This window comes from Anser brachyrhynchus, assembly GCF_964034855.1.
Source record: "Anser brachyrhynchus genome assembly, chromosome: 2".
NCBI lineage: Eukaryota > Metazoa > Chordata > Aves > Anseriformes > Anatidae > Anser > Anser brachyrhynchus.
In genome coordinates this window covers 46,596,754-46,623,079 of record NC_137695.1, presented here as the reverse complement: position 1 = coordinate 46,623,079, position 26,326 = coordinate 46,596,754, and the positions used below count along the sequence as shown (strand labels likewise).

The window sequence follows — 26,326 nt, the reverse complement described above, 5'->3', positions numbered from 1 at the left end:
GTTGTGCAAAGCCTGCTCAGAGCAGCAGCAATGTTATTGTTGCAAAGCAAGCTTTCTTCCTGATGCTATTGACTTATCATGTGGCTCTCAGCAAACCCAAAACATTACAGGGAGCAAAATGGATCTTTAACAGATGGAAACTGTGGAGAAAGTACGTATTGTTATTTTTGTTATGGCCATTTTCTTTGCAATCTGTCAAAGCAATGTGATTTTCACACACTGTGAGGAAGCCTTTGTACAAACAAAGAGTTAAGCAAATTTCATCTCCATGATTGGTGGCAGAACTGAAGGAAAAAGTAGGTTACTCTGCATAGAAAATTTCTCTTCTCTGCCTATCAGTGGCTGTCAAGCCAGAACTCCCACATATTAACTCACAAGTTATTGTCTGCTTTCTCTCGTAAGTATTAGACAGGGTGATCAACCCCAACTTCCAAATACAAGGTGTTTGATAAAACGGAGAGAACGAGTAACAGCTCTATTCACAGCAACGCAACACAGCATCAGCAGAAGCTTTGGCAATCACATGTATAAACACAAATTAAGCAGCACTCACTGACACTCCCCGTGAAGCAACGTTGATGTTAGCCACGGTTTTCATGTGGCAAGCATGTCCCGGCCCTTTAACAACACACAAACATTGCAGAGCACCATTACTGTTCCTAAGATGCACTTAGATTTCAAGAGAGAGCGAGTCTGTAAATCAAAATTCATTTCTGGTCCTGCCGTGATTCCCACAATGGGTGATACAAACAGGACGCTGCCATGTAGTAACAGAGCAGGCATCTCCCAGCTCCCTTCTGCTTGCACCAGATACTCACAGATACTATGAGAATAGATGCTTTAGAAATGCTTTCGATCCCCTATTTATCTAAATATATACAGACACCCGAGCTGGTGATCCTTCTGAAAAGGCTCACTGACAACCTAGGACAACAGTAATTACCGAGGGGACGGTAACAAAAAGAAAGAGCACGACTCTAGCTGCTTGTTCAGGGTAATCACTTACCTGAAAATATCATTTGGACTTGTCAGCAGACATCCTCACCTGCTCACATCACACAGATTTGGAAGGCTCATCACTCAGTAAAGAAAGGAAAAACACATCTTCTCCCCAGCAAGGCAGCGGCAGGCAGGAGTTGCTGTTATTGTTGGAATTGGTTTGGAGGAATGAGGACAGAGACAGCCAAGGCAGGCGTGTCTTGCAGGGCTGTGCAGCGAGAGGGCTCGCTCCTTTATGGAGTACCTTTGCAACTGCAGGGAAAGATTACTTACTGAGCCAGTCCCCCTCTCTGCGAGCAGATCGAAGGGCTGCTTGGTATTCCAGCTTGGTTTCCCATCAAGTCCAGATACAGTTTGTCTGACACGGGTCTATTCAGATGCCAGAGGATTGCTGGCAGTTCTCGTTTTCTGGGAACAAAACAGCAACAAGCACCCCAGCTGCACGTCCTTGTGAGACTGCTCATTCCCTATTTCAAGGCAGAGTGCCCTCCCTCCAGCGCAGCATTTAGCTTTTTGTGTGGGGATGGATTTTACAGATCCACCTCCTGCTTCTGCACCTCCACCAGACTTTCCACTTCATTCAATTATCCCTAATGGTATTAATAATCCTGTCAGAGGAAAATATGTGGAATGAAATAGGGATGCTCTTCTCTCCTTCTCCTTCTTTGGCAGGAAAATGCATGTTCTCTATGTTATTTTTTCATTTCTCTGTGATGAATGGGCAGTTGCTACTTTGCACCTATAAAATAAGTCCACAGATCCTGCGATTCTTAAAGCCATCATCTTGCCTCCCTTCTTCTGTTTCTTCTTTTTCTGTTTCTTCTTTTTCTGCTTCTCTCTTTCTCCCTGGCACAGCTGGGTGTCTGGAAGAACGCACAGCCCAAGAACACAAAAATGTGCCCTGTTCAGCCAACAACAAATCCCTCAAAAGGCAGGGGGAAATGTTAAGAGTGCAACAAGTTGGGGGCTGCTTGAAAGCAGCACAGGAATCCCCTAGGAGTCACAGGACAAATTCCTGCTCCTCAGTCTTTGATTCAGAGCCCCTGTCATATCCAGGGGTGCTGCAACAGCCCAAGTAGTTTGTTACACGGGCTGCTCATAGAATTTGTTCCTAACATTTTACTAGACGGAAAAGCCAGTTCCTTCTCTCTCATTGTACCAGGTGAGAAGATCACAAAGGAGCAACACCGTGAGAATAGGCATGAGGTTTGGCAGAGCTCGCAGCTACGGGGCCTCAGACAGTGACCCCACTGCTGATTTTTGGAGTGTAAAGTCCCTCTGAGGAAGGATATGTATATCCAGGTGCATGTATTATATCACAAGGGTATTTTACCCCTATTTACACATACCATGATTTCATAGCCACAGTCGTTTCACAGAGGATGTGAAAAGACAAACAACAAACTTAGATCTGCTTTGCATTTTTGTGCTCTTGTGATGTTCCTTTTCTCCCTGCCATTTGCAGTTCACTTTTCATCCTCCCTGCTTCCAGTCTGAAGGTTTCCCTAAATAAAGATACTCAGAGCATTATAGGAAAAATTGCTCCTTACAAATATCAGCTTGTTTAGCAGTTTCTAGAACTCAGGGCTTATTAAGAGCTCGCTGCTGAAACAATGATTTAGCATGAAGCTGCAGCTGGCGTAACAAGAGAACCATGCCATGTATTTTAACCTTTGCTGGAGGATTTGCCACATCTGTAAGTAGTAACTCACCACAGATTTCTTCCCTGTGTGCTGTCATGGATGGAAACATATGGTTCAAAATTGTGGAGACTGTTGTTTGGAATTTCAGATGAAAACTGTTCACAAGGACAGAGGCCCCGTGCTTTCCCTTGTCCAAAAACACATGGAACAAACCAAAAATAATTTTAAAAGCACACAAACGTTCCCCAGTCTGACAGCTCCCCCGTCACACAAAGCTTGTCCAGCCCCAGCTTTGCAAATGCACATCCCTTCCTTTCCACCCTTTCCTTGGCAGCAGTTTTTGTTGGCAGGATGCTGTTGCCAAGGGAGACAGAAAGGATGTGCAGCTGGCTTTTCTTCCACCTGCACTTAGTGCTGCTGATCCTATTTATGTTGCTGCAGAACCTTTGGCTTCTAAGAGACCTAGCATCAATGTCACCGGACCTTTTGAAGAGTTTTGACAATGACACAAATAGCCGTGGCCTCTGATGGAAGGCTTAAAATAGGATCTTGCCAAAGAGAGGATGTAGTTGATGTCACAGATGCTGACTCAAGCGAGGGTATCCATTTCACAAGCAGCAATAAAAAGGGAAAAAGGAGGATTCAAAGACATCTTAACAAAGGTTTCTGACAACTGTGTAAACCTCAGGTATGTAGAACTTACATGTCTCAGGTAGCACGGCTCTGGCAGGCCATTCACCCCATCCTAAAATAAGTCTCTAAGCTGCCATGGATTGACTAGTACCCTGGAGAGACTCACCTCTTACCATTAGCAAAAGAGGTCACAGAGGAGATGATGAGCTTTAACTCAATGTCCAGCTTTCAGATGATGAAAATTGGGTGAAACGAATCCCACCCCATATCCCTATCTGTTTAGATGGCATCATCATAAAGCAAAAAGAGGACTCATTTAGGGCAATAAAGGGAGAAGCAGAAGTGGTGTCTGAAAGAGGTAAATGCAGTCTGTGTGTTGCGATACTTTCCAGGAGAGGAAATCCTCCTGCTTTGGACATTCAGAACCAGTTCCTACTCAACACAGAAAACAAGCCTTAGAGAGCAACATTTCATTGGCACGAAGAGCGGACTGGGGCAGGGCCTGGCAGCCGTTCCATGGTAATGCATTAGGAAGCACTTTTCTTTCCCATATGAGAGGGTAAGCGGGCGAGCACTAATTTGGCTGAGGCTAGGAGCTGCTGCCTCTCAAAGACCCAGCACGGTACGGATCAGCCGCGCCTGACCCCTGCAAAGCACGACGTCTGGTGCCTGCTGAGCTGGAAAGCGGTTGGTAGCGTGGCATGGCAGGAGCCACTTCTTCGGGCACACTCCTTTTTCTAAAAAAATCGTAGCTCTTAGACCCGCCAGATTCCTTTCACAATCTTTGCAGTTTGGGGTAACTGAGTCACAGGCTTTTGATTCTAGCACCAAATGATATGTCTTTTTCAAACCTAATTTCTTTAGGACGGAGCCACCAGCTCTTAACTAATTTACACCAATGAACCTATCAATCAGGGACCTTTATTCTAGACTCAGGATAGTCTTTCATTACAGCACAGTCATTTTTAGCTTGTCTTTGCTAAGGAAATGAGGTTTATATGACCAGGTTGTCTATCCCTCTTTCTGTCTGTCTACCCCAGTAACTTCGATCCATGGCTGATTTAAAATATTGTAACACACTGTATGAAAACTGTCGAGGAGGCAGAACAGAGGGCCCTACTCATGGATCCCCCTGCTTCAACGAAGCAGTCATTTATTTCCCTACTTGCAAAAGCTGTGCTCAAATTCTCCAGCTGCAGGTACAGAAATGTTGATTCTGCAGTCAGAAGGGATGCTGTAGTTATGCATAGGCTGACTAACTTCTACAACCCCTTAAGGTATTTCAGTCATTTCGTCTGTTCACCGACAGTAATTTGGATGATTTATTACTTACGGCCCCTTCAAACTCATTATTGCCTCCAAGTGCCTGGTTATCCCTGTGTTTGATCTCAAACGAGAGCTTGTAATGAGGACCTTGCACTGATTCGTTATGTGAGCATGTAACACAATTAGAAAGCAACTTGTGCATAAACTATTACATTTACAGGGAAAACCATTACATTTATGCAGGAAAGCTTTGCTCTGATTTTTGACCATTGCCCGGTTTAAGGAGAAAACAAACCGTGTCTCTCAGAGTGAGTAAATGACTTGTTAAGGGGCTTGTACAATAATTCACTGCCTCAGTTAGTCATCTGGGCAAGTGAGAACAAAACCAAGTCAGGATCAAGGGAATTAGCATTTTTGGTACGGGAGACTGGCTACTGGCTTTGCGGAAAAGAGGTGATATTTGAATGTGACTAATTCCCAGAGTGGACCTGGGCTATAAGCGGCAGTGAGGGTTTCCATATCCAGATTTTCTCCTGTGTGCACAGCCCAAGGATGTAAGGTTACACATAAACCAGCCAGAAAGGTTGCAATGTGATGGTCTCATTATCTGCTGGATTATACAGGGCTAGCGAAGCCTCTGGAGTGCATGTGAGGTTGCTAGGGAAAGAAGTGAGCTGTTATTTTTCATTTCTGTTCATCCTTCCTAAAGACCAGCGACAGCTTTCTCTTGGCTTTTGGAACTAAACTTTGAATTTCCTTTTAGCTGCTCTGAGTTGAACTGGGCTTCAGCTGAGGCTGATTTTGGAATAACTGGGGTGTTCGTCATGGCCCATCTCCATGGAGCTGCACGGCTGCTCTGCAAGGAGGTCTGACGATGGCCCGGGTCCGTTGGCAAAGGCCCTCCACACCAAGCTGTTGCAGATGCATACCTGAACCTCAAGAGTGCCAGGGGCACGAGCGTCAGCGTTAGGATACACCAAGATAAAAAGGAAAGGATCAAATTCCATTTTTGAAAATATCAGCTGCTCACTGCAGAGATCAAGGAAGGGTGGTTTTTTTTTTTCCTCCATTAGGTGAACTGCAAGATTGCACAGGTATTGAGATATGGATTTTTTTCCCAACCTTTGAAGCTAGGTATTGGACTGGAAGGAATGATGGTCCAAGTCGGTGTAGTAAATCTTATGTTCCTTTAAGTAAGGTCAGAGCAACTGCTGGATATAACTTCTGCTAACAAGAGCAGGACTGTGCTGCTTGTATTTCACTCAGTGTTATTGCTCCTGCATTACATTCAATAGGTGGAGATAGGCAATATCATGCACACGGAACACAAGAGTGAGATGGCGATAGTGTACTTGATTAATCAGGGGATCAGTAATTCAGCTGGAAATACACATGAAGTTAGGACAAGGACCTCACTTTTTAAAAATATGCTCTATCAGTGTAGCAGTTCATTCGTTTCTGCAATTCATATTTCCTATTCAGCATGAATAATGTTGCACGACAAAGTGCAATGTTTCACTTTTTAGTGTGGATGGCCGTTTTTTGCATGCACATCGGCGATTTTTTTAAATTCCACTGCTGCTATCATGTACAGCTTCTGAAAGTTACTTTGAACATGTACTGGCCTTGCCTTTTCTCTGTAACACACTGCATGTCCACAAGACAGTTTGCAATCATAAGGGGTACAAAGACTTTACAAACCAGCTAAATCAGCAAATCAACTAAAATCACTAATTTTGATGTTATTTTCTGTCTTTACAGGGATACTTACATGAAATGTGTATTTAAGAGATGATAAGTAAGTCCAAAGCTTTAAACATGAAAACTTTTCCTTGAGCTTTTGTTTAAGTGTTCATAGTGGATTCAGGTCATCGGAGTTTCACCCTGCCTCAATGTGACAGGCTGGTACTGTCATGTGTGCTTCTTTGTTCCAACAACATGGAACTGTTGTTTAGATAATAGTAATAATAGCAGGCATAAACAGCATTATCCCCGTAATACTTTATAAGCCATCTATTTTATTTGTTTTTCTTTTCTTTCTGGTTAAACCTGATTTATATACAGGATAGAATCTACTTCACCCATTCCTGAAATGTCATCACCTCCACACTCAGCTTTATTCTGGAAGGAAATTGGGCTGACAACCCTAACAACTTCTGATTATTCACACAACAGCCCTTGTGAAGAGATTAAACGCACCAGCTTTTCCATGTTGCCCTGTCAGCACACAGCCCACAGGGGTCTTCTCTCGATGCGAAAGTTAGCTCAGCCTCGCTGTTCGTTCAGCCTTGACTTCTGCTTCGTTAACACCCGTTTTGCTGTCGGTGATAGGACGTGGACATCTTACCTCTCCCCTTCCCTCTCCAGTAGCTACACCAGAAGCCTCATTTTACCTCAGCCAGGCTATTGCACAGGCCCCAAAGCACAGCACTGCTCAGCTGGTGATGCTGGGGGCTGGAGTCAGAGGGTAAAACAGCTGCTCTCCTCCTTTTGCCTGGCCCCATCTCCCGCACAGCTACACTGGATGGCTGCTGGCAGCACCCGGTGCCCGGAAACCTCTGCCTTTACAGTGAGCCCCACAGAAACTGGGGGTGTGCTGTGCTGCCTGGGTGTCCTGCTGAGAAAGCATCGCAGGAACAAAGTCCTGAGGCACTTGTTCTGCTGCTTTTCTGCACAGTGTGTCTCCAGCTCTGTGATCCGACTGCTGCGCTCCTGGTAGAAGGAGCAGAAATTGATTTTTTTTTTTTTTCTGGTAGAAGTGCAGAAATGCCAGCCTTGTAATGGGAAGATTCAATCTGAGGTGGTTTCAGTGCTTACCTCAGTGGTAGCACCTGGCTTCACCGCGCTGCCCTTATGGTACGTATGGCTGCCTGGCTCCCAGGGAGGACGTGAGGTTTCCTGATGCATCGGGAACAAACTTCAAACACAGCTGTATGTTGTTTCTTCCAAAATGATGCAGGCGCAAATGTACCAAGTGGTGCATTCGGAAAGACAAATTCATCCCTTACATAGCTAATAACATGTTTCTGCCAGTTACACTGCTCTGATGCAGGCTTTCCTTTGGTTTGGACTTAATTTATTAATACACAAAACATAACCTTGAAACCGGGGAACCGCAGAGCAGTGACAAGTTACGAACTTTCTGCTCAGGCGTTTTGAATGAGCTACAATTAAACATCACTCTGGGTTCTCAACAGACACGTGCTGGAAGAGCTGAATGGCAGTCAGATGTTACATTCCCATGAAATGTAATGATAAGTGTCTTGTTGTCACACTTCGCACTTATTACATTTTCCCTTTTCTCCCTCTCTTTTAAAGCATCCTCAGCTGTCATTGTACCGGAGCAGTAAAATTATTCCCACAGTAAAGTGCAATATAGGGAAGCAATCCTGTTTGGAGCCAGAGCACTACGTGTGGCATCTGCATTACAGCTGCAGGAGAACATTAGTCTTTGCATTAACATTAACTACTGTGGCTGAGCGAATATATTAGCAGCAGCCTTAGTAAAGGTCAGGACACAGAGAAGAAGGAATATCAAGAAGCATTATACAGAGGACATAATTTTCAGGTAAAGTGCTGAGTTTCAGCCCCATTCAATATGAGTTGAAAGGACTGGATGGATATAAATAAAGGCAGGCTTGCTTGAGGGACCAATTACAGGGCCATCGATAGCAGTGTCAGGAAAAGTCCATCGGGAAAACAGTGGCTTCTGCTACACTGGTGTAAATCCAGGACAACTGCACTGCAATTAGTCAAATTATTCAGCATATAAATGACTCTGAGAGGAGAACACAGGAAAAACTAAAGGAACCAGCAGAAATAAAACACAGTTGGCAGCTGAAGACCAATGCCACCAAATTAGAAATAAGGAACTATCTGAAGACAAACAGCAATTAATAACTGGAACGAGCAGGCAAAGGAGCAAGAGGATCATCTTCTGTTCTCTTCAAGTTTGGGTGCTGGTGGCCACAGGTTGTGCTGAGCAATCTTGAAAGCTCAGCACAACCACGGTTTGGCTGTTTCACTTCCCCCTTTACCTGGTTTGTTGGAAATTAGTGTTTCAGTCAAACAGGAGATTTAAATAAGTCTCAAGTACTTTTCATACCAAAAATCTGGAAAACAGCTGCTTGGCCCAGGATTATTCACAAACACTAAGTCACATATAGCAGCTAAAACCAAGTTATCTGGCATGAAGCAAAGCCAGCTGCTGAAACGCATACGATAACAAGAAATCTGTGTATCTCAGCCTGAAGTTTTAGCTTGGTGCAGTCAGAATCCAGCCTCTCATTTTGGACTCAGCCTCAGCAGGGTATCTGAGCAGGAGCCGCTTCCCTCTGACTTCAGTGGAATTGCTCACTCGCTGGAGGTGTCACACACGATTAATACTTCACTGAGCTGGGACCGGGGTGGGAGCAGGCAGATAAAGCAGAGGGAGCACTCAAATAAACGTGCAGCTATGCTGTTACAGGCACAAACCACAGATTTTTGTGGGGACGTACAGCGTGCTGCTCTTTATGTAGATACATTGTTCTCCTCTTCTGCTGCGCTTATTTACTGTATATTTATTCACAAGTGTCCCTGCTGGGAGCTGTTCCTGCATGCTCATTCACTGTCAATTACATTCCCAGAAACACGGCAGCACCTACAGCAACGTTTCTATTGCATTACAACTCTTTCCTTAAGATGACCTTGGGTCTGAGATATTTATCAGCAGGGAAATAAAACAAAAACACTAAAAAAAAAGACAGCAAGAGTTTGCAAGAATTTGTTTGTGAAGGTGGCATGATTTGAGCTTACAAATTACAGGCAAACATTTTGTACTTGCTATGGCAGTATTAAAGCATCTCTTTCTAAGAGCTCCACGTCAAGTTATGCCTCTGTCTAAATTAATGCTTCCAATTAGTTCTGTTTTATTGTGCATCCATCACAGGAGGTTCACTGTTAGGGCTTTGAACAATACAAATCCATACACTGGTAATTATGAAAAAATACATTTAGCAAGACACAAATGTTTCATATTTATCAGCAGTGCCTTGGGCCCTTTACATTTTTTTTTCTGACATATTTTTAATTTCTTTAGCCAGATTAATCTTTGGGTTTAGTAAGTAACTGCAGTCAAAGGCTGTATTACTCTTTGCACGAGGCTTGGGCTTGGCTACTTGCTTTTTCCATCATGTCTCTTGAAAAATCATCTAGCTGCCATGCACATGTCAAAGGCAGTGGCTGAGTTTCCAAGCTACGTGGCACACACCATGTAGGGGAAAAAAAGAATACAGACTTATTCCTTCAATTTGCATCATATTACCTAACTTATCCAGCGCTGTTTCCAAACTTTCTTTTTATATGTAAAATCTTTGGCGCGTGTTAAAAATGTATGTGGAATAGCTTAGAAAGGGCTGAAAAGATGGTAAAGGGATTGAATGTACTTACGGCAATGACCAAAATTATGGCTCCATAATAAGCCTGTGGTTTTCAACAGACACATAACTGTCACAATAATTATTTAATTGGGCTAAAACTTTCCAGGTTTGGAGTCAGTCCAGATGTGATATTTCTAGAAGGCAGAGGGGGAAGGAGCAGTGTAAGCAGCCCTAAAGTGAAGCAGAGAAAGCGCTTATCCTCTGCTTGCTCACCGGGGTCTGAGGAGCAGCTGAGCAGAAACACTATGCGCTGGAACAGCCACTTTTGCAGAGCATGATTGAAAGGTGGATACGGTGACAACAGTTCTCAGGAGTTATTTTTAAAAAATGATATCTGGAAACAAAATAAATATCCGTATTTTTTAAAATGAAAGACCATGAGGAATTGTTCGAAACCACAAGTGACGCCAAGCTTTAATCTGAGCAGGGGCTTTTCGCTGATTCCTTATTGCCCAGTCACCTACAGAGTGGCTCTGGAGGCACAGGGAGAGTGCAGCCTCCCTCATCAAGACCCCTCTGATATAAGAGGACCAACCACGTAGCTCTGAGCTATCTTAACCGCTCTATCTCACCGTCTATCCCAGACTTTGACACAATTGTGGGACAGGGACATGAACAAAGGGGGAAGGGTGTAGCTGGAAAGCCAAGCCTCCGGGTTCCTGGAATGGCCCGAGGAGAGACTGAGTCACTTTGGAGAGAGCTGCTCTGCTTCATTTCTGCTTGAAAGGGAAAGATTTTAATTCTTGATCCTTTGATGGCTCCAGAACAACAACGTCCTGGTGAGGAAGCAAGGGTATCTCAAGTGTTGGGGTATGCTCAGTGCACACAGCAACAGGGTTTTTCTGCTTGCTACCATGCTGCCCATACGGGAGCCTGGGAGAAGAACCATGCGGAGATCTTAGCAGGGATGAAACTAGGTTCCTGTAGAAGTTATTCTTTAAAATCCTTCAAATTTTAACAGTGATTAAGATCTTCTACAATGTGCTAAAACTTGTCCTGTGCAACTCCATGGAGGCTTTTAACTCCACGAGGCATTAACTTTTCTATGAAAGACAGAGGTAAAGAGCCCGTGGATTGATGCTCTGCAGCCACGCAAGGAAGGAAGGAAGGAAGGAAGGAAGGAAGGAAGGAAGGAAGGAAGGAAGGAAGGAAGGGAGGGAGGGAGGGAGGGAGGGAGGGAGGGAGGGAGGGAGGGAGGGAGGGAGGGAGGGAGGGAGGGAGGGAGGAAGAGGTTCATTTGTCCTTTCCTGCAGCAGGACCTTTGGGGTGAGCAGGCCTCCTCTGGCCCATCATTTTGGATTTCTAGCACAGGCAACACACACGCTTGACCATCTTATACAAGGTTTAAAGCAGCAGACTGGATCCTCAGCTCGCGTGAGTTGTTTGGCCCTAGTGAAACCCAAAAAGCACAGACAACATGGAGCCATCCCAGAGCTCGCTCTGTACCTGGAAAGCTGCAAGGCCAAGAGCATTTCATTGCTGGATGACATTTTTACAACTCACTCAAAGCCAGAAGTGCAGAGCAACCCCTCCAAAGCTCCAGCCCAGTGACTGCGGCACAGCTCATTAACAGGATCATGTAAAAACGTGCTTCTCCCTACACTTCCCTCCTCAGACAGAGCCGTTGAGATACCAGCCTTAAACAAACACACTGATTGCAAGGAGAAGGAGGAAAGGAAGGAGAGAAGGGGAAGGGAGAAACCGAATAATATTTTTAGATGTTAGGACAAAATAACCAATTGTGATCTCCATTTAAAAAAAACGAATCACCCTTTCATTCACAGGAATGAATATGATCAAACTCAACCTCCACAGAATAAGAGTTGCTGATGGCAAATATGCAAATCCCATTCTTAACAAACGCCTGACGGTGTACATTTACATTTCTTTCAGTGATGTGTGTATGATTATGCTGAGGAGTCTTCTTGTCCAAAGAAATCTCTGGATTGACAATCCATCCCTTCTGTGTACCCACAGGGACAGGCACGCTATAACAGCAGCTGTGGGGGAATAAGGCTGGGCTTATCCACGTTATTTTTATTAACATACACATATTTAATGTTTGACTTTTGTTCATCTTTTATCAATAAACAGATTAGAAAAAATGCAATCTTTTATAGTTTAGATGTAGGCCTCTCTTCCAGTAAGCACATCAAGGTCTTTAATTTGTCTGAAGTTAGAAAAAAATAACAACAACCCCTGCCCAAGAAAGACAGTCCCATGAATCAGGTGGAGCACACTGAGGTGGTCTGAAATGTCTGCACAGGGTATTCTCCATTGGGACAGAAGATATAAATCCAGACTGGCAAGATTCCTTGGTAGTCTCTGTTACAGACCCCAGGCAAAACTGTCTCATAGGATGCATTATCACCTTGACATATGGCAAAATCTCATACCAAGTATGCATGGCATACAGCTTAGGAAGATAAAGCACATTTAAAAGGATGACTGCTCATACAAAGTGAAGCCACAATCATATTTGCTTAAATCTAAATGTATGTCATGGTGACTGAGGCTCAGCTCAGTCATAAGGACAGAGTGCTGTGACCAGCTCACAAGGGGTAAAATAATCTTGAAAATGGATGAGACTGAACTGATGCACCAACCTTAGCAAAACCCTGCTGTGGGCCCAAGCAGAGAATTGCTTCAAGGGATGTCAGGGAATGGTTGGGCCATTTGGGGAGGCTTCTTGTAATGGCACAGGAGCAGACGGACTCCGTTTCCTAACTGCTGTTCATCTGCAGTTTGCCTGATACGGCACGTGACAATCCGCTAACTAATCCAGGCACTGGAAAAATCCACTTTCTGTAAATATGCCATGGACATAAGAGGTTTTAACACATCTATTCCCTTTAACCATTTACAGCTCACGGTGATTTTTCTTGGACCAAACAGCTCATCTCAAGATGAAGGGGCACCTTACTGAAGGGCTCCTTTGGCGGCGTTTTGTAGAATTTCATGCACGGCCTCAATTTGACAGAAACAACAATAAGCCTTTAATGAAAACCCCAAACCAAACCCCAAACCAAAAGGCTGGTTAAAACCCACTCCATGGATTTACGTGACTGATCCCACAACATTTTAATAAGACATAATCTACACTTGTGTTCTGCATTTCTAAAAAAATGAAAGTTTTTCCTCAGTATGTTCTCCTGTCACTAACATGTTAGTGTTAACTAACACTAGCCCAAAACTGACACTTAAATGTCAACGTTAACTCTTTAGTTACTGCTCATTGGCATGGGGAAGATCATTAGAGAGATCTCTGCAGATAACAGTCTTAGAGCATTGCTGTGAGGAAGGAAAGGAAGAAGGAAGGACAGAGGAGAGGCTCTAAGACAGGGAGGAGGGAGAAAGACAGAGAAAAGGAAAAGAAGAACAGGGGAAAATAAAACTGGAAAATGGTGCAGCTTGCATATTTTCTTACTGAGTGACACTGGACACAAGAAATATGTCCAGAATAAATAATTTTATCTGCAAAGGTTCTATTTCAGTTCATTTCACAAACCTCGCATTGACATGGCAGAGATATTTGCTCCATGCTGCATGCACATTATTTATACCTCAACCCATGGATTGGCATCAGAGCTGGAATTGGGCCTTTCATGCAGAATAAATCTGACATTCTTCCTTTCGACCTCTGCTTAGCATTCTAGGAAAAAACCAAATTTCTTTATGAATATGTACAAAATGTGCCAAGATGAATCTGCCCTCAGACTGGCATTTCAGGGGGGCCGCACTGCTGTAATTCAAAGCAAAATTTGGCCTTCGACTCTAATTGCTCCCAACTCCAGAAATATTGAATTGATTTTCTTCAGACACGAACTGTTTTCTCCTTCATCACTGAGGTCTATAAAACAAGCTGAGTTCAAATTTCCTAGCGTCAGCTGTTCTTGAGTTATGAGGGCAGAGAAGCTGCAACCGGAACAAATAGGAATAGCCGGGTTCTCTTCACACCCACATGTCATAAAAACAGCCGAGCTGATTTTGCTGAGAGTTCTCAAAATATTCACCTTTAGGCTGATGCCAAACCTGAAAAGTACACTGGCCTCTCTGAGGAACTTGCTTGAGAAAATTAGGAGCACCTGAAAAATGGAGGTAAGCCTGGAAACAGAAATTTAACTGAAGCTGTAATAGTGTTTTGCTTTCACAGGACTAATTAACATTTCCCAATTCTTGGTCATAAATTAGCTTTGTAAGAGCCTACATGTTTCTGAGTGGGCCTGTGGCTTTCCTCTTTCCTAGAAGAGACATTTTTGCTCTTAGCATCAGATAATCATAGGTTGTTTAGGGAAATTTTAATCTGTTTCTTATGTCTGGCAGACATGAACCCTGCCACAGTGACTACTGGGAACGTCTGCAAGACTTCATCCAGATCCTCGCTCTCTGCCAGCTTCGGCAGCCCCATCTTTCAAGTTCAGCCTCGCAGCCAGAACCACACGAGCTGCTAGCAAAAGCCTGTCCAGTACTTTTATCATCACCCAATGTATTTGTGGCTTTCACATCGAGACACATCGATAGGATCAGGGGCCCTCACTGCGTTAGGCATTGCAGGGACATTGCGGTCATGCTGACTTGCTAGTTCATCTGTTCTCCAAAAAACACTCAAGCTCATGCTCATCTTCTGCAGCGTTGGTAAGAGCAAAATAGATTTAATAAAATTTGAACCAGTGGGAACAAAAACCCCAGGTTCACCTGCTCATAATGGAGTACATTGCTTCAAGCAGGAATTTAAGTTGGTGCCTAAAAAAACAACTTGCTTTCTTGCACAAATGACACACAGACTAGCAAGAAAAGCTGTTTCAGTTCGAGATGTCCCTTTCGGGATAAAAAATATTTGCACTCAAAAACCTTCTGACCAGCCTATTGGCATGCACATCCTTAGCCAAAGACTGATTATGAAACACCACGTACACACCGTTTCACATGTCGCTTCCCAGGACAGGGCATCTCTAGTCCAACTTGTAGCCACCGAAGAGATCACGTGGAGCCACCATGTGAAAACTTGTTATTACTCAGTTGTCATGCTGTCAAAAGCTGCAACCACTCACTGCTCTAGTGAGCCATGAATGACTTGCTTTGCTCTTGTTCAAGCGTTGCTGGCAGATTTGGAAATACTGAGACAGAAGTGCCCATATCCAGATCACCCAAAAGAAGGGATGCCAGGGTGCAGAAACATTGATTTTGGGCAACCAAGGGCAAGCACTTGGGCAGAAGATAGCAATTTCTCAAGGACCCAGGCATCTCTTCTGACATTTCTGCTTTATGCTTCTGAATTAAAAGTCCTGCATGGTCCCCCCGTGCTATCAGGAATCCCTGTTAGGTTCATTCTTGCACCAATGCTCTGAAGATGATCAGGACATAACGAGACACGAGGGGAGCGGGCTCTGCCTTTCCATGAGGCACCTGCGTTGCACTGAAGTCGTGCGGGTTACAGAAGCAGAGCCGAGAGCAGATTCCGACCCATTATCTTCTGTCTGGTTTGAGAAATGAACTGTAATAGCAAAGCTGTTCCTGTTTGGAAATGGGTTACAGGGTATGCATATTTACAGGGCTTTGCTCCCCAAGGTGCATGCGTGCAACTCCCATTTAGCGAATGTGTTTAATGTGGGAATGCTGAGAGGTGGAGAGACAAATTAAGAGGAGGTTTACCACTCAGATTTTCAGCAAACATATAGCGTTCTTATTTAAAAATAATAGAATAATGGTATTTGTAAAGCATCTGCAACACAGCATTTAGAAAAACAGGCTAATTTGACTAGAAAAACATTACAAATGCTGAAAATAATGATATGCTGCAATAGTGGTAACAATAAAAAAGTAGATCAAACTTGCCCAGGGGCTTAGAGGACTAGAGAAGGGTATCTTCTATTTTATTTTATTTTTTAATGAAAAAAAAAGGTTTTCATGGTGGGAAAAGATCAGATGGATTTTTTGGGAGGTGCTGAGGTGGCGAGCAGTCATCAAGGCTGTGGGATATATCCCAGTAGAGAATACACAGGATTTTGTTGTACTTCATATGAAATGAATAACATTTAGGTCACAGGTGGCCTTCTGTTCCCACTGTTTCTCCCTGACTTTCCAATGAGCAGGTGATTTAATATGGGCTCAACTGCCTGGGATTTGCATGTGGAGTAGCTCCATGTCCTGGCTGGGACTCAGCAGCCCCGGAGCCTGCTCTTGCTGTCTGTAATGCAGAACAGGAGTAAAGGAATGATGTCCACAGTGTAGGGAGCACTGATGCATTGCTCAGGGTTGATTTGTTTTATAGATTCACTTCCCAAACATGTAGTTAAGCAGTCCAGAATCTATAAACACCAAACCTCAAGCATGCCCTGTTGTGTCATAAGACAAGTGACTCTGAAGAGCTAGGCTGGGACCTCACGTGAATGCTTCTGTCTTTCTTCACAAGGGACCTCAGCCACAAAGGCTGCGTGCAAAGGAACGGGCAGGATTTGACATCAGGACAAAGGGACTTTAAAATGAAACCTCCCCAAGCCTTGACATCAACTGTGCTGCCCTGCCTGCCCCTGCCTTCCCAGCAGCCACCGAAGGAGCCTTCTGGTGAAGCTGCACAAGGGCTGTCTGCAGCTCCAGGGACTTCTTACAGGATGCTGCAACCAGTTGGCTTATTAAGGATATAATAAGAAAGTTATCTATCTATCTATCTATCTGTTTATCTATCTATCTATCTATCTCTATGCGACATATACTGTTTTATATCTATCTATCTAAACAGTATAATATCCATACCAGTATATTACGTTGTCACAATGGTTTAAAACATTTGGTGTGCAATTTCACAGTTGCTTTATATAGCCAGACATCCCCCAGTCCATTCAGCGCATTCTGAGTGAAATACTTGGTGGAGAAGCACGCAGCCAGCATCGCTCTGCAGCTGCCCTCGCACACAGGCACGGCGGCAGCCAAAGACACGAGGGCACAGCAGCATGGCGAAGTGACCTCTCCCAGGTGCCTGTGCTATTTCTGTTCTGCTAAAGGGAAGGAGCCCCAGCTGACTGGCTCGCTGCTGAGCGAGAGCTGGGATGTAAATTAAATAGACAGAACATTCGTCTGCTTGTACACAGGGGGGCAAACAGGAAGGGAGGGGGAAGGAGTTGATACATAGCAGTCACTGTAGAGCAGTAAATATTAACATTAATTTTGCTCATCACCACTGCACATTTGTTACACCTTTCCACATACCAAATCTGTAAGTATGGATGTGCTGAGCCAGTGGCTTGCCATAGCAAGCAGCAAATAGTGAATGATATATCACCTCTCTTATAATGGATTGGTTATTTCAACCATACTTGCCTTGATGTGATGAAATAAATGACAGCAATTTTGCTAATACATGGCTTTTCTGCTCTCCCCCTCCTTTCAAACAGGGCAGCAAGGTGTCCTTTAGCATTTAAAGCCATGCAAGAACACAATATGTATGATGGTAAATGACTATAATGTAGTATGCCATAAACTGTAAGTATCGTCTGGTTTGAAAGGAAGCTGATACGAGGTATAAAGAAGGTATTTTATACATGATAGAGGTAATAAATCTAGGGTTTGCTGCAGGAGGTAGATCCAACTGGAAGTAAACCCATTGCAAATATTTTTGAAGTATCATATAGCTGCACTAAGAAAGGACTCTGCCACTGAGCTGAAAGTGCTTCTGGTTCAGCTGGTAACGTCACAGCTTTGCCAGTCAGACACTGATCTTATCAACCAATTTTCCGCTTCAGCCTGGTGATGGGCAAGTATTGCATAAGCAATGTTATTACATCCTCCGTTAAAATGCAGCCCCTGATTCAATGGCAAAGACTGCCTGCTCCATGACCAGCGACTGCCAGCTCCTGCAGAGCAGTCCCTCGGTGCCAGCAAGAACTGCAGAGGAAAGAGACTTCAGTGGGACCTCCGGAATAAGATTATCTCAGGGAAGGAAACCACCAGGCAGCGGGAAGGCGGAGTCCATCTCAGGGCTGGGACTACTGACAAGTTTGTAGGACGACACACATGACCCAGAGTTCAAATTATTCAGATTTGTTCAAGGCAAACTGCAAAGACTCGGGGCCTGATCCCAAGGCCACTGACATCAGGAGAAGGATCTCCACCAACCTAAAGTGGCTGCAGATAAAACCCTTAGCTTGCCCCTCCTTTTATACAAGCACCTGGGTCTTGCTCTGCTCCTGCAAAACAGCAGTGGCCCCTGACTGCCCTCATCCCTGGCAAGGAGACAAGATCATGCTGGGAAATCGAGTACCCCCCACGGCGTGAGGGCTGCCCTGCCCGGTTCAGCAGGGCTGGATGCTAAGCCAGCTGTTCAGTGCTGCCTGCAGCCATCTGCACTTTTTCCAGCCACTGTGGCTCTCATCTTCCCTCCGAGAAGAGGCACCAGCTCTTGGTGATATGGCAGCTCCCCCTTCTGTCTTCTGGCTTGGACATGGAAGTTCCAGCCACCCCCAGGCTTCTTGATCCCCTCTGGTTATTCATTTTCCAGCATTCCCACTGCTTACTGGGGTTCTCAGTCTTCAGAGGTATACCACTGACTGGACCCTACAGCGAATGTAATCACTCCTGATGGTTATCATCACCACTATTAGTGTGTTTGTTTTTTGTTTTTTTTTTTTTTTCTACAGATATTTTTCCCCGATGAATGCTGACTAGTCTCTTTCCCTTCTGCCACTTTGCTTAAGTCACGTGTGCCCTCAGAGAAAAACGTGGCAGAATCACGAACAGGAATGGAAAGCTCTGTCATACGGAGATGCTGGGATGCAACGTGGTTATCATATTAACCAACTCACCGCCCTTTGGATGCTTGGCCCGCATCCAGCAAAGTGACATCAATACGGTGCTCGGGGCATGCGCTGCAAGTCGTCATATTCTCCTGAAATGTCAAGCAGAGCCCTGGATGCTGTTGGGACCTCAGGGGCTGATCAGCAAAGTGCTGCACGTCCCTCTGCTGCTGCAGAAAATACCGAGAGCGCTGAGCAGTGCCCGGGAGGAGCTCTGCACCCAGCTGGATCCGGGCTCCCTCAGCAACACGTGCAGCACGTTGCATGGAGGCAGCTGTGCCGCCTGCCCACCCTCTTGGAAAGCCTCTGAAACCACTGTGTAATCTCTCGGAGGCGAGCAAGCCAAAGAACACCATTAACAATTTTCTACAGCAAACATCAGGTGCAATAAGCCAAAATATTCAATGGACATCTGGCCTTGCCTTGCTAATAGGGAGCCTTTTCTTGCAGGATTTCTTTGAGACCTTCTACTGAAATTCAAGGATTTCAGCAAGCCTTGTGTGCTTTCCCTTGGGTAAGTGAAAGATCAAGTTTGCACCCTGCTGCTGAAGCTGCTGCTGAAGCTGTGGTGTCCGTCTGCAAGTGACCGAGATGTGACCCACCTGGGGTGGGCAAAGGCACAGAGTGAATCCCCTCTTCCAACACCTGGATGTGAGTTATACCTTTTTTTCCAGTGCTGTCACACATGACTTGGGCCACAGCAGAGCCACGACTTTGCTTTAAATGGCTTCTTCAGGCCTGGTAGCAGTAGAGCCATGACCAAAATCTTGCCCTTTAGCAAATGTAGGTTCATTTCCTACACAGTCTATCTTTTGTCTTCTCCCTAATCCATCAGCGAAGTTACAAAGCCGAATTTCCATGGCAACAGACTGTGAGGTCAGAGAGAAAGTATTATGCAGGATCAAGCATCTGAAGTGGAATTGGGGATGGGAAAGAACAAAATTACTTAAAAAAAATAACAGCCATAGCAAAGGGAATGATGGGGGAAAAAAAAAAAAAGATAGGTCAGATAATCTGCTCCTGGAATGAAGTCTCATTTTTCGAGAAAGCTGGTGCTGGTACTTGCCCCACTGGGGCACTGGGGTAGGCAGTGGGAGGTGGGCAAGGTGTGAACGTGGACAGCAGGACTTTAGCAGGAGAGACCTGGGAGAGAAGTGGGAACACACATTTCTCTCGATGACATTCCCATTCCTTCGTTGAAGCCCGGGGTTGGACAAATTGTCGCACGATTTCCTTTTTTTGACAGGAAAGCTGGCAGTTTTCTCATCTTTTAATAGGGTCTCCTGCTGTGCCTGGGACACATTTGCCGAAGCGGCCCCATGCGATGTGGCATCGCTGAGGGGCTGGGGCCCCGCCGCACCTACTGCGTTTCCATGTCTGTTACCACCTTCCCCCTTCTAGGGGATGATCTAGTACCTACGGTTCTCTGGAGACATCTAATTAAGCACGGTGCATGAGCCCCTTGTCAGATGAAAGGCGCCGATTCATTAAGCGGCGGGCTGGCTGCCTGCCCCCCAGGACGCGCGTCTCCCCCGCAGCAGGGCTGCCTTCCCTCCTTCCTGAGCGAGCAGCAGACGCCGCACATCAGAGGAGACGGAGGCTCGGGGGGGCTCTGCCTGCCCCACAGGGGATCTTTGTCCCCTGCTCAGGAAAATAGGGGAGGCAGGCCGTGTTGGACCCCGAGAACATGCAGGTGGGGTCAGGGGGAAGGCAGGCAGGTACAAGGAGAGACCTCCAGCGCACATCGAAGATTTATAATTGTGACTTAAATTATTGCCTTTTCCGCCGCTTGATCTGAGAGCATATTTGAGTCGATCTGAATATCAAAGCAACTCAGAAAGGCAGTGGGGCAAGGAGTAGGGCAGGGTCTGGCAGGGAATAAAAAAGCAAGGGAGGAGGCACAGAAGTGGTACTGCACATAGCCCGGAGTAAAGGTGAAGAGAAGAGGTGATGTGCCCGGCCAGCAGGTAAAGCTACTAAACTAAGACATGGCTGTATTTTCCCGCTTTATTTTCTCACATAGACATTTTATGACCTACTCACAGGCTTCGTACACTGTTTTTGAAAAAAATGTTTTCTGACGTGGGGTGACAGGAGAGCTATGATACAGCTTTGCACTGAAGTACTGTGAAGTAATCCCTGCCGTAAGACAGTTCCTCCAAACCACATCTGCAGAACAAATCCAGAGCTTGACTTGGCTCCTAGGGATGCACACTGAGTGCATTGGGCTGGAGAAAAGCATAAACAAAACTTATGGGATGAAATGACACTCCGCAACCCTGAAAACTGAAGAGGAACGTATGTGTGCATGGTGGGATGCAGCAGAGCTACTGAAGCGCTCCAGCCTCTTCACAGTGCCTGGCTGTTGGTAGCTCTAGGAGGTGGAACATATTCAGGCCCATAAAACGGAGCCGGAGGAGACAATATGTTTATAGCCCCTCTGTAGAAGAACATACAGAAGATCTAATTGTACCATGTAGCTTGAAAGACCATATTACTGCTTCTTTTATTAGTATTACCCCCTCCCAGCAAAATACTCCTTGTCCTTAATGCCAGGAAAAGACTAGAACGTATTGAGAGAGGGCATGCCAGCTCCACAGCACGTTCCCCATCACTCTGGCTCTACTTAAGTCCTTCAATGGGTCACAAAACAAATTCACAAACATGAATAAAAACCTCAGCCTGTGCTTAGTATCCAGGGATTTACCAGTAATGGGTGTTGTCCCCAACAGGATGGCTGTCTGGGAGCTGTATCACCAATGGCTTAAAGACAGCTGGAGGTGCTTGCAGCTATACAATTGTACGCATATATATTATGCGTGTGTGTATGTGGGTATAAATATCTATGTGCACACAGATACACACACAGATACAAAAAACTATAATTAGCATTTTCACACTCACAAGTTCTTAAACTGCCCCTATGATATTATTATTGTTCTTCACTGAGAGGGTGGTCGCACACTGGAACAGGCTCCCCAGTGAAGTAGTCACTGCACCGAGCCTGTCTGAATTTAAGAATCGATTGGACTGTGCTCTTAGTCACATGGTCTAAAATTTTGGGCAGACCTGTGCGGTGCCAGGAGTTGGACTTGATGATCCTTATGGGTCCCTTCCAACTCGGGATATTCTGTGATTCTATGATTAGCATTATTATTCTATTAGTTCAATTTTTCTGCTGTGTTGAATTTAAAGATAGCACATATGGTGGTTTGTATTACTGAAGTATAAAATAATCAGTCTCTGTTTAATTCTGAGCTAAGAGTCCTCTCACTTTTCCCCATATGTTGTTTTGAGGGTTAGCTTTGCTGTGATCTCCTTCCATCCCTTATTGATATTGAAATATTCTTAATTTTGATTCCTCTTTCCTTGCTCCTATTGGTTTCACACATTTTCTTCACATGGTCACGGGTACTTACTGTTTTTATGATTTGCATATTTCCACCCATCTATAAATTGGCTCTCATACAAGTCAGTCAAAATCACATTTTGATTAAAAAAGACATAACAAAGTCGTTTTTTCCATCAGATTGGTTTTGAAATGAGTTAACGAAATCTTGGCTTGCTTATCTGCAGTTCCTAGGTTGGCTTATAGTTGCATTTTGGTGGTCATTTTCTGCCTCTTTGTTTTGTTTAGGATCTACTCCAAACTTGGCAGTCACTTAAAAGTTGTGTGCTCCTCTCAATACTTGTCATATACCATCTTTATTCAGGCATTGCACTTGGCTACCTTTTGAGACTTAAAATTAACATGTTATTATTGTTTCTGAAGACCCTTCAGACTTTGACTCCTACCTATTGGAGAAATTTTGATTTCTGTTTATGTACTTGCTCATAATTTGGGTTCTGTTTCCAATCTGTCACTTGCTAAACCATCTGTGCCATCTGGAATGTGCCTGGCCCCAGTTTGGTGGGATTCTCTTCCTTATGAAATTCATGAGATTCAGCCTGCAGATGCTTTCACTGCTTCTGTGACAAATTTAGTTAATTTGGCAGCTTTGTGGTTTGCATTTTTCTCAGTTTCTAGGACCGCATCTTGTTCTTGTTATTATGCTATAGGTGCTGGGGGTCTATGGAACATGTATACTTACGAAACACTATAACCCTTCCAGCTTCAACAGCTTTGACGTACAAGTTAACACAAACATTTCAGTAGTCAAGATCCTTATGAGCCATTTTACCTCCTGTATGCCATAAAATCAAGGGGACTTGAGAGGGCAGGTATAACGTACATGAAATTCACAGCTGAGCAGAGGGTCACCATCACGTTTATATTCCGGATTAAGTGGTACTGGGGACACAGCATTGGAATAACCAGAATTGCCAAGACACTGGCTCAAATATTCCACAGAGGTAAAATCATTACTTAGCCATCGGTAGATAAACCTTTAAAGGTTTTAGTAGATAAAGAGTTGTTAGCTAGGAAGAAAAAAAAACATACTGGAGATCTAAGGATCTCACTTTGGTACTTTCCAAACCAACTAGATGGGCCCAGTAGGCCCATGAAGGCTGATGAAACTGGCCAGACTTTTGGTGGATTATCTGAAAGACCCCATCCTAATCCAAATATACCGGACATGGGTAAAATGGGGGTAAACAGAGTCTACGTGCTTCCAAATCTGGCATTATAAAGGTTATTCACTTATCAATGCCCAGACTTAAAGACCATGCAGGATTTTTTTTCCTACTTTTTCTATTTGCTGACTCAACCCTTTTCTGGACCACATTCACCTCTTAGGGACTAATGTTTTGGTGTACAGTGATGGAAGAATTGGTCCAAAGAGCACAGTTCTAATAAGAGACAAGCATCAGTGTATTAGATTTCAATTAAAGAAAAAAGAAATTTTCCATATATTTTTTTCCCCAGCCTTCATAGAGAAATCATCAAATGTGAACATGTAAAGTTAAGTATGTTAACGTGTATTCCAGCACCTTACAAAAGTGAGCCTATTGCCAGGGTGGTAACCCCACACAGCTGAAGTGATTTGGAGAAAATGAGAAAACCCAGGTAATGAAAAACGTCTGAAGCCAGATGGAACATAAGTCCATCCTGCTGTGCTTACCTCTTTTTCTCTGTCACTACCCCATTGCTGCCATGGCTCAGTCTGCTTCATATTATGGCATTAAACAAAGGTTGGCATTTCTGTCAGCTAGGTCATTATCAGGAAAAGTTCAAACTGAGCAGAAGGTCAGGGACAAACCTTACCAAACCAAAAGGGTTGTAGTCTACATGGACAAGGACAGGACATCACTAATACCAACATCCACGCAATCATTTCCTTACTACTGTAGACATTGCCTCTTGCTTTGTGGGGCAATCACGGCTCTTTGGAAAAAAAACAGTAGTAGGACCACAGCAAACAGGGAAGGGGAAAATAAACAGTAAACAGGCTTTGCTGGCTATGTTTTCTTCAGTGCCGGGAGTCATGGAGCTGTCTTTTGTATTATTAACAGCAACCCAATTGCCACAGCTTGAAGCTCTCACTAAGATTGGATGGTGAATTTGATACCAATTTGTGGATGTGCGTTGCATTTCCACGTCCTAACACTGCTGCCCACTTCAGATACAATGTTAGCTGTTCTTGTGATTACAGTTGTCTTTAGTAATACCAAAACACACAAAGAAGCCATATAAGGTTAAAAGGTGCTATCTGAATTTATATTTGTTCATGTCGTTAACGTCAAAGACTCCTTTGGAGGACCCAAAGCACTGTGGCCAAGATTGATGCTAATGGGAAGCTCCCCAGCAGGAAGACTGATGCATGCTTCATCACCATGCTGGAAGGAGTTTGTCTGCTGGCCAAAATCTCTCTCCTACTGTTTATAAAACACTATCTCACTGAACTAGCCCCCTTTTTACAGTTCATTACTGCACAGTCTTTTAAAGGGGTTGGCTGCTATTCAATTTCATGGGTTCAGAGGTGCAGAAAAGCACCTTTCAGGGCATCTAACCTTCCCTCCAACCTCCTGGCTACTCAGAGCGCCAGGTAATATTTCACTAGGTCTCTTGCTTTAAAATGCCTCGTTCTTTGCTCCTTTGATAATCCCAAGTGAAGAGAAAATCCATCGATCTTGTGTACCACAAGTAATTAGAACCGGGGCTGCATATCATTCTGGTAAAGTAGTATGGGTAAGGACTTTAAATATGAAAAGATTTTCAGTAGTTCAGCACTCTGTCTCAGAATAATGCAGCCGATAAATTGAAAATGCCTTTAAAAGATGACTTTTTAGTTCTTCATTGTCTTCATTTAGTGTTGCTATAATTTAAAATCAAAGCTGGTATTTCTCCTGTTTCTCCTTAGATTTGTGGTGAAAAGTACTGCATTGTACATTTTGTAACTTTTACTTCTAACAATTTTTATGATTCCTTGCAAATTATCTCCCTCGTGTACTCATATTTTCACTTTTGATTGCAGGCATTTAATTTTCATTACCATGAAAAAGCATTCTGAAATCCTTTTATGATGAGTTTGTTTAATTTACCTAGTCTTTGGCCTGTGATGAAAGCGATGCCTCCAACTTCAACTTGCAATATATACAGATCTGCTGCAAGGGTAGGTGTGTATGTATGGGCTTCCAAAAGCTCATGCTGGCCACCAGCACTTTCAGCCACATCTCTGGCACGAAGTAATTCATTTGAATTCACAAGACGGTTTTGAAATAAAAGAAAATGCACATCCTTTTGGGGTACCACTCAGCTGCAGATAAAGAGTATTCTGACCTCTGGGAGAGCTGATTGGAAGCATTCATAATCTGACTGACTTGCCTCAGCATTCAAATGCCTAATAAAATTAGTCGTGTCCTTACAAGATGGAAATGTTGTTTCGGAGCACACATTTCTGTTGGCAATGCATGTAGTTTATGGGGGGACTGCAACCTGGGCTGAGAGGTCTCAGCACTGGGTGAGATTGACAGTGGCTGAACCAAAAATCTTTCCCGGGGCTTGCTAGGACTGCGTGTTGAAAGCTTCTGTGGCCTTGGTAGTTGTTACAATAATGAAATACTTTTGTTTAGTAACTGAACACAAATTTTGGTTAATAGTTTCATGTACTGCAGGAGGAACCCAAAATGAAACTAGCTTTATAACTGTGAGAAACACACTAAAAACCAGGGAAAACAGATTGTATTTTCAGAAAATTGGAATATGCTAAGGAGTGAAAAAAAATGCTGATTCCTAAGGAATTTGCCAATTTTCTTTTCAAGCCTCTTTCTAATGCACTTACAAATGCATAAATTGTTCTAATGCTCTTTTGTTCATAAAAAGCGAATCTGTAGGGTAAGAACTGTTTTTCCTTGTCAAGTTGGGCACCCTACCTAGTTACAGAAATGAAGACAGCCTGCTTCCTTCTCCCCATGCCACCATGATCAAAGGAGCAGGATGTGAAAAATTTCCTCACAGGAACATACTGTTATTCAAAGCCCTTTGTAGGCACCTCACAGCAAAACACAAGTGTCTGGTACGAGATAAAAAGAGCGCGCATACATTTCTTTATTCAGGATGGCATTTTGCAGTCCAAAACGGAATGTATGTATGCGTGTATGCATTCATGCCCGCACATGCGGGTCGCTAAGGCGG

The 26,326-nt window shown here is 44.1% G+C and overlaps 2 protein-coding genes across 13 annotated transcripts in view; one reads left to right on the top strand and one right to left on the bottom strand.

Annotated features, from left to right (window-relative positions):
* The window catches only part of LOC308191256 (uncharacterized protein), a 61,485-nt gene extending 40,594 nt beyond the window's left edge, over nt 1-20,891 (top strand). For all 3 annotated transcript variants that reach the window (XR_013947844.1, XM_080583529.1, XM_080583528.1), the window contains one exon: nt 14,285-20,891. Coding sequence is in view for 2 of the 3 variants with exons in the window: in XM_080583529.1 (XP_080439655.1) it covers nt 14,285-14,412 (128 nt within the window). In the remaining variant the exon portion in view is untranslated. The remainder of the gene's footprint in view (nt 1-14,284) is intronic.
* TMEM108 (transmembrane protein 108) overlaps nt 1-26,326 on the bottom strand; it is a 276,598-nt gene that overhangs the window by 16,285 nt on the left and 233,987 nt on the right. Inside the window, exon 1 of one of the 10 annotated variants that reach the window (XM_080583499.1) lies at nt 1,007-7,850. The exons of the other annotated variants lie outside the window; for them this stretch is intronic. Coding sequence (XP_080439625.1) covers nt 1,007-1,019 — 13 coding nt within the window. The 5' untranslated portion in view covers nt 1,020-7,850. Of the gene's footprint in view, nt 1-1,006; nt 7,851-26,326 lie in introns of those variants that run through there. 10 annotated transcript variants of the gene reach the window in all.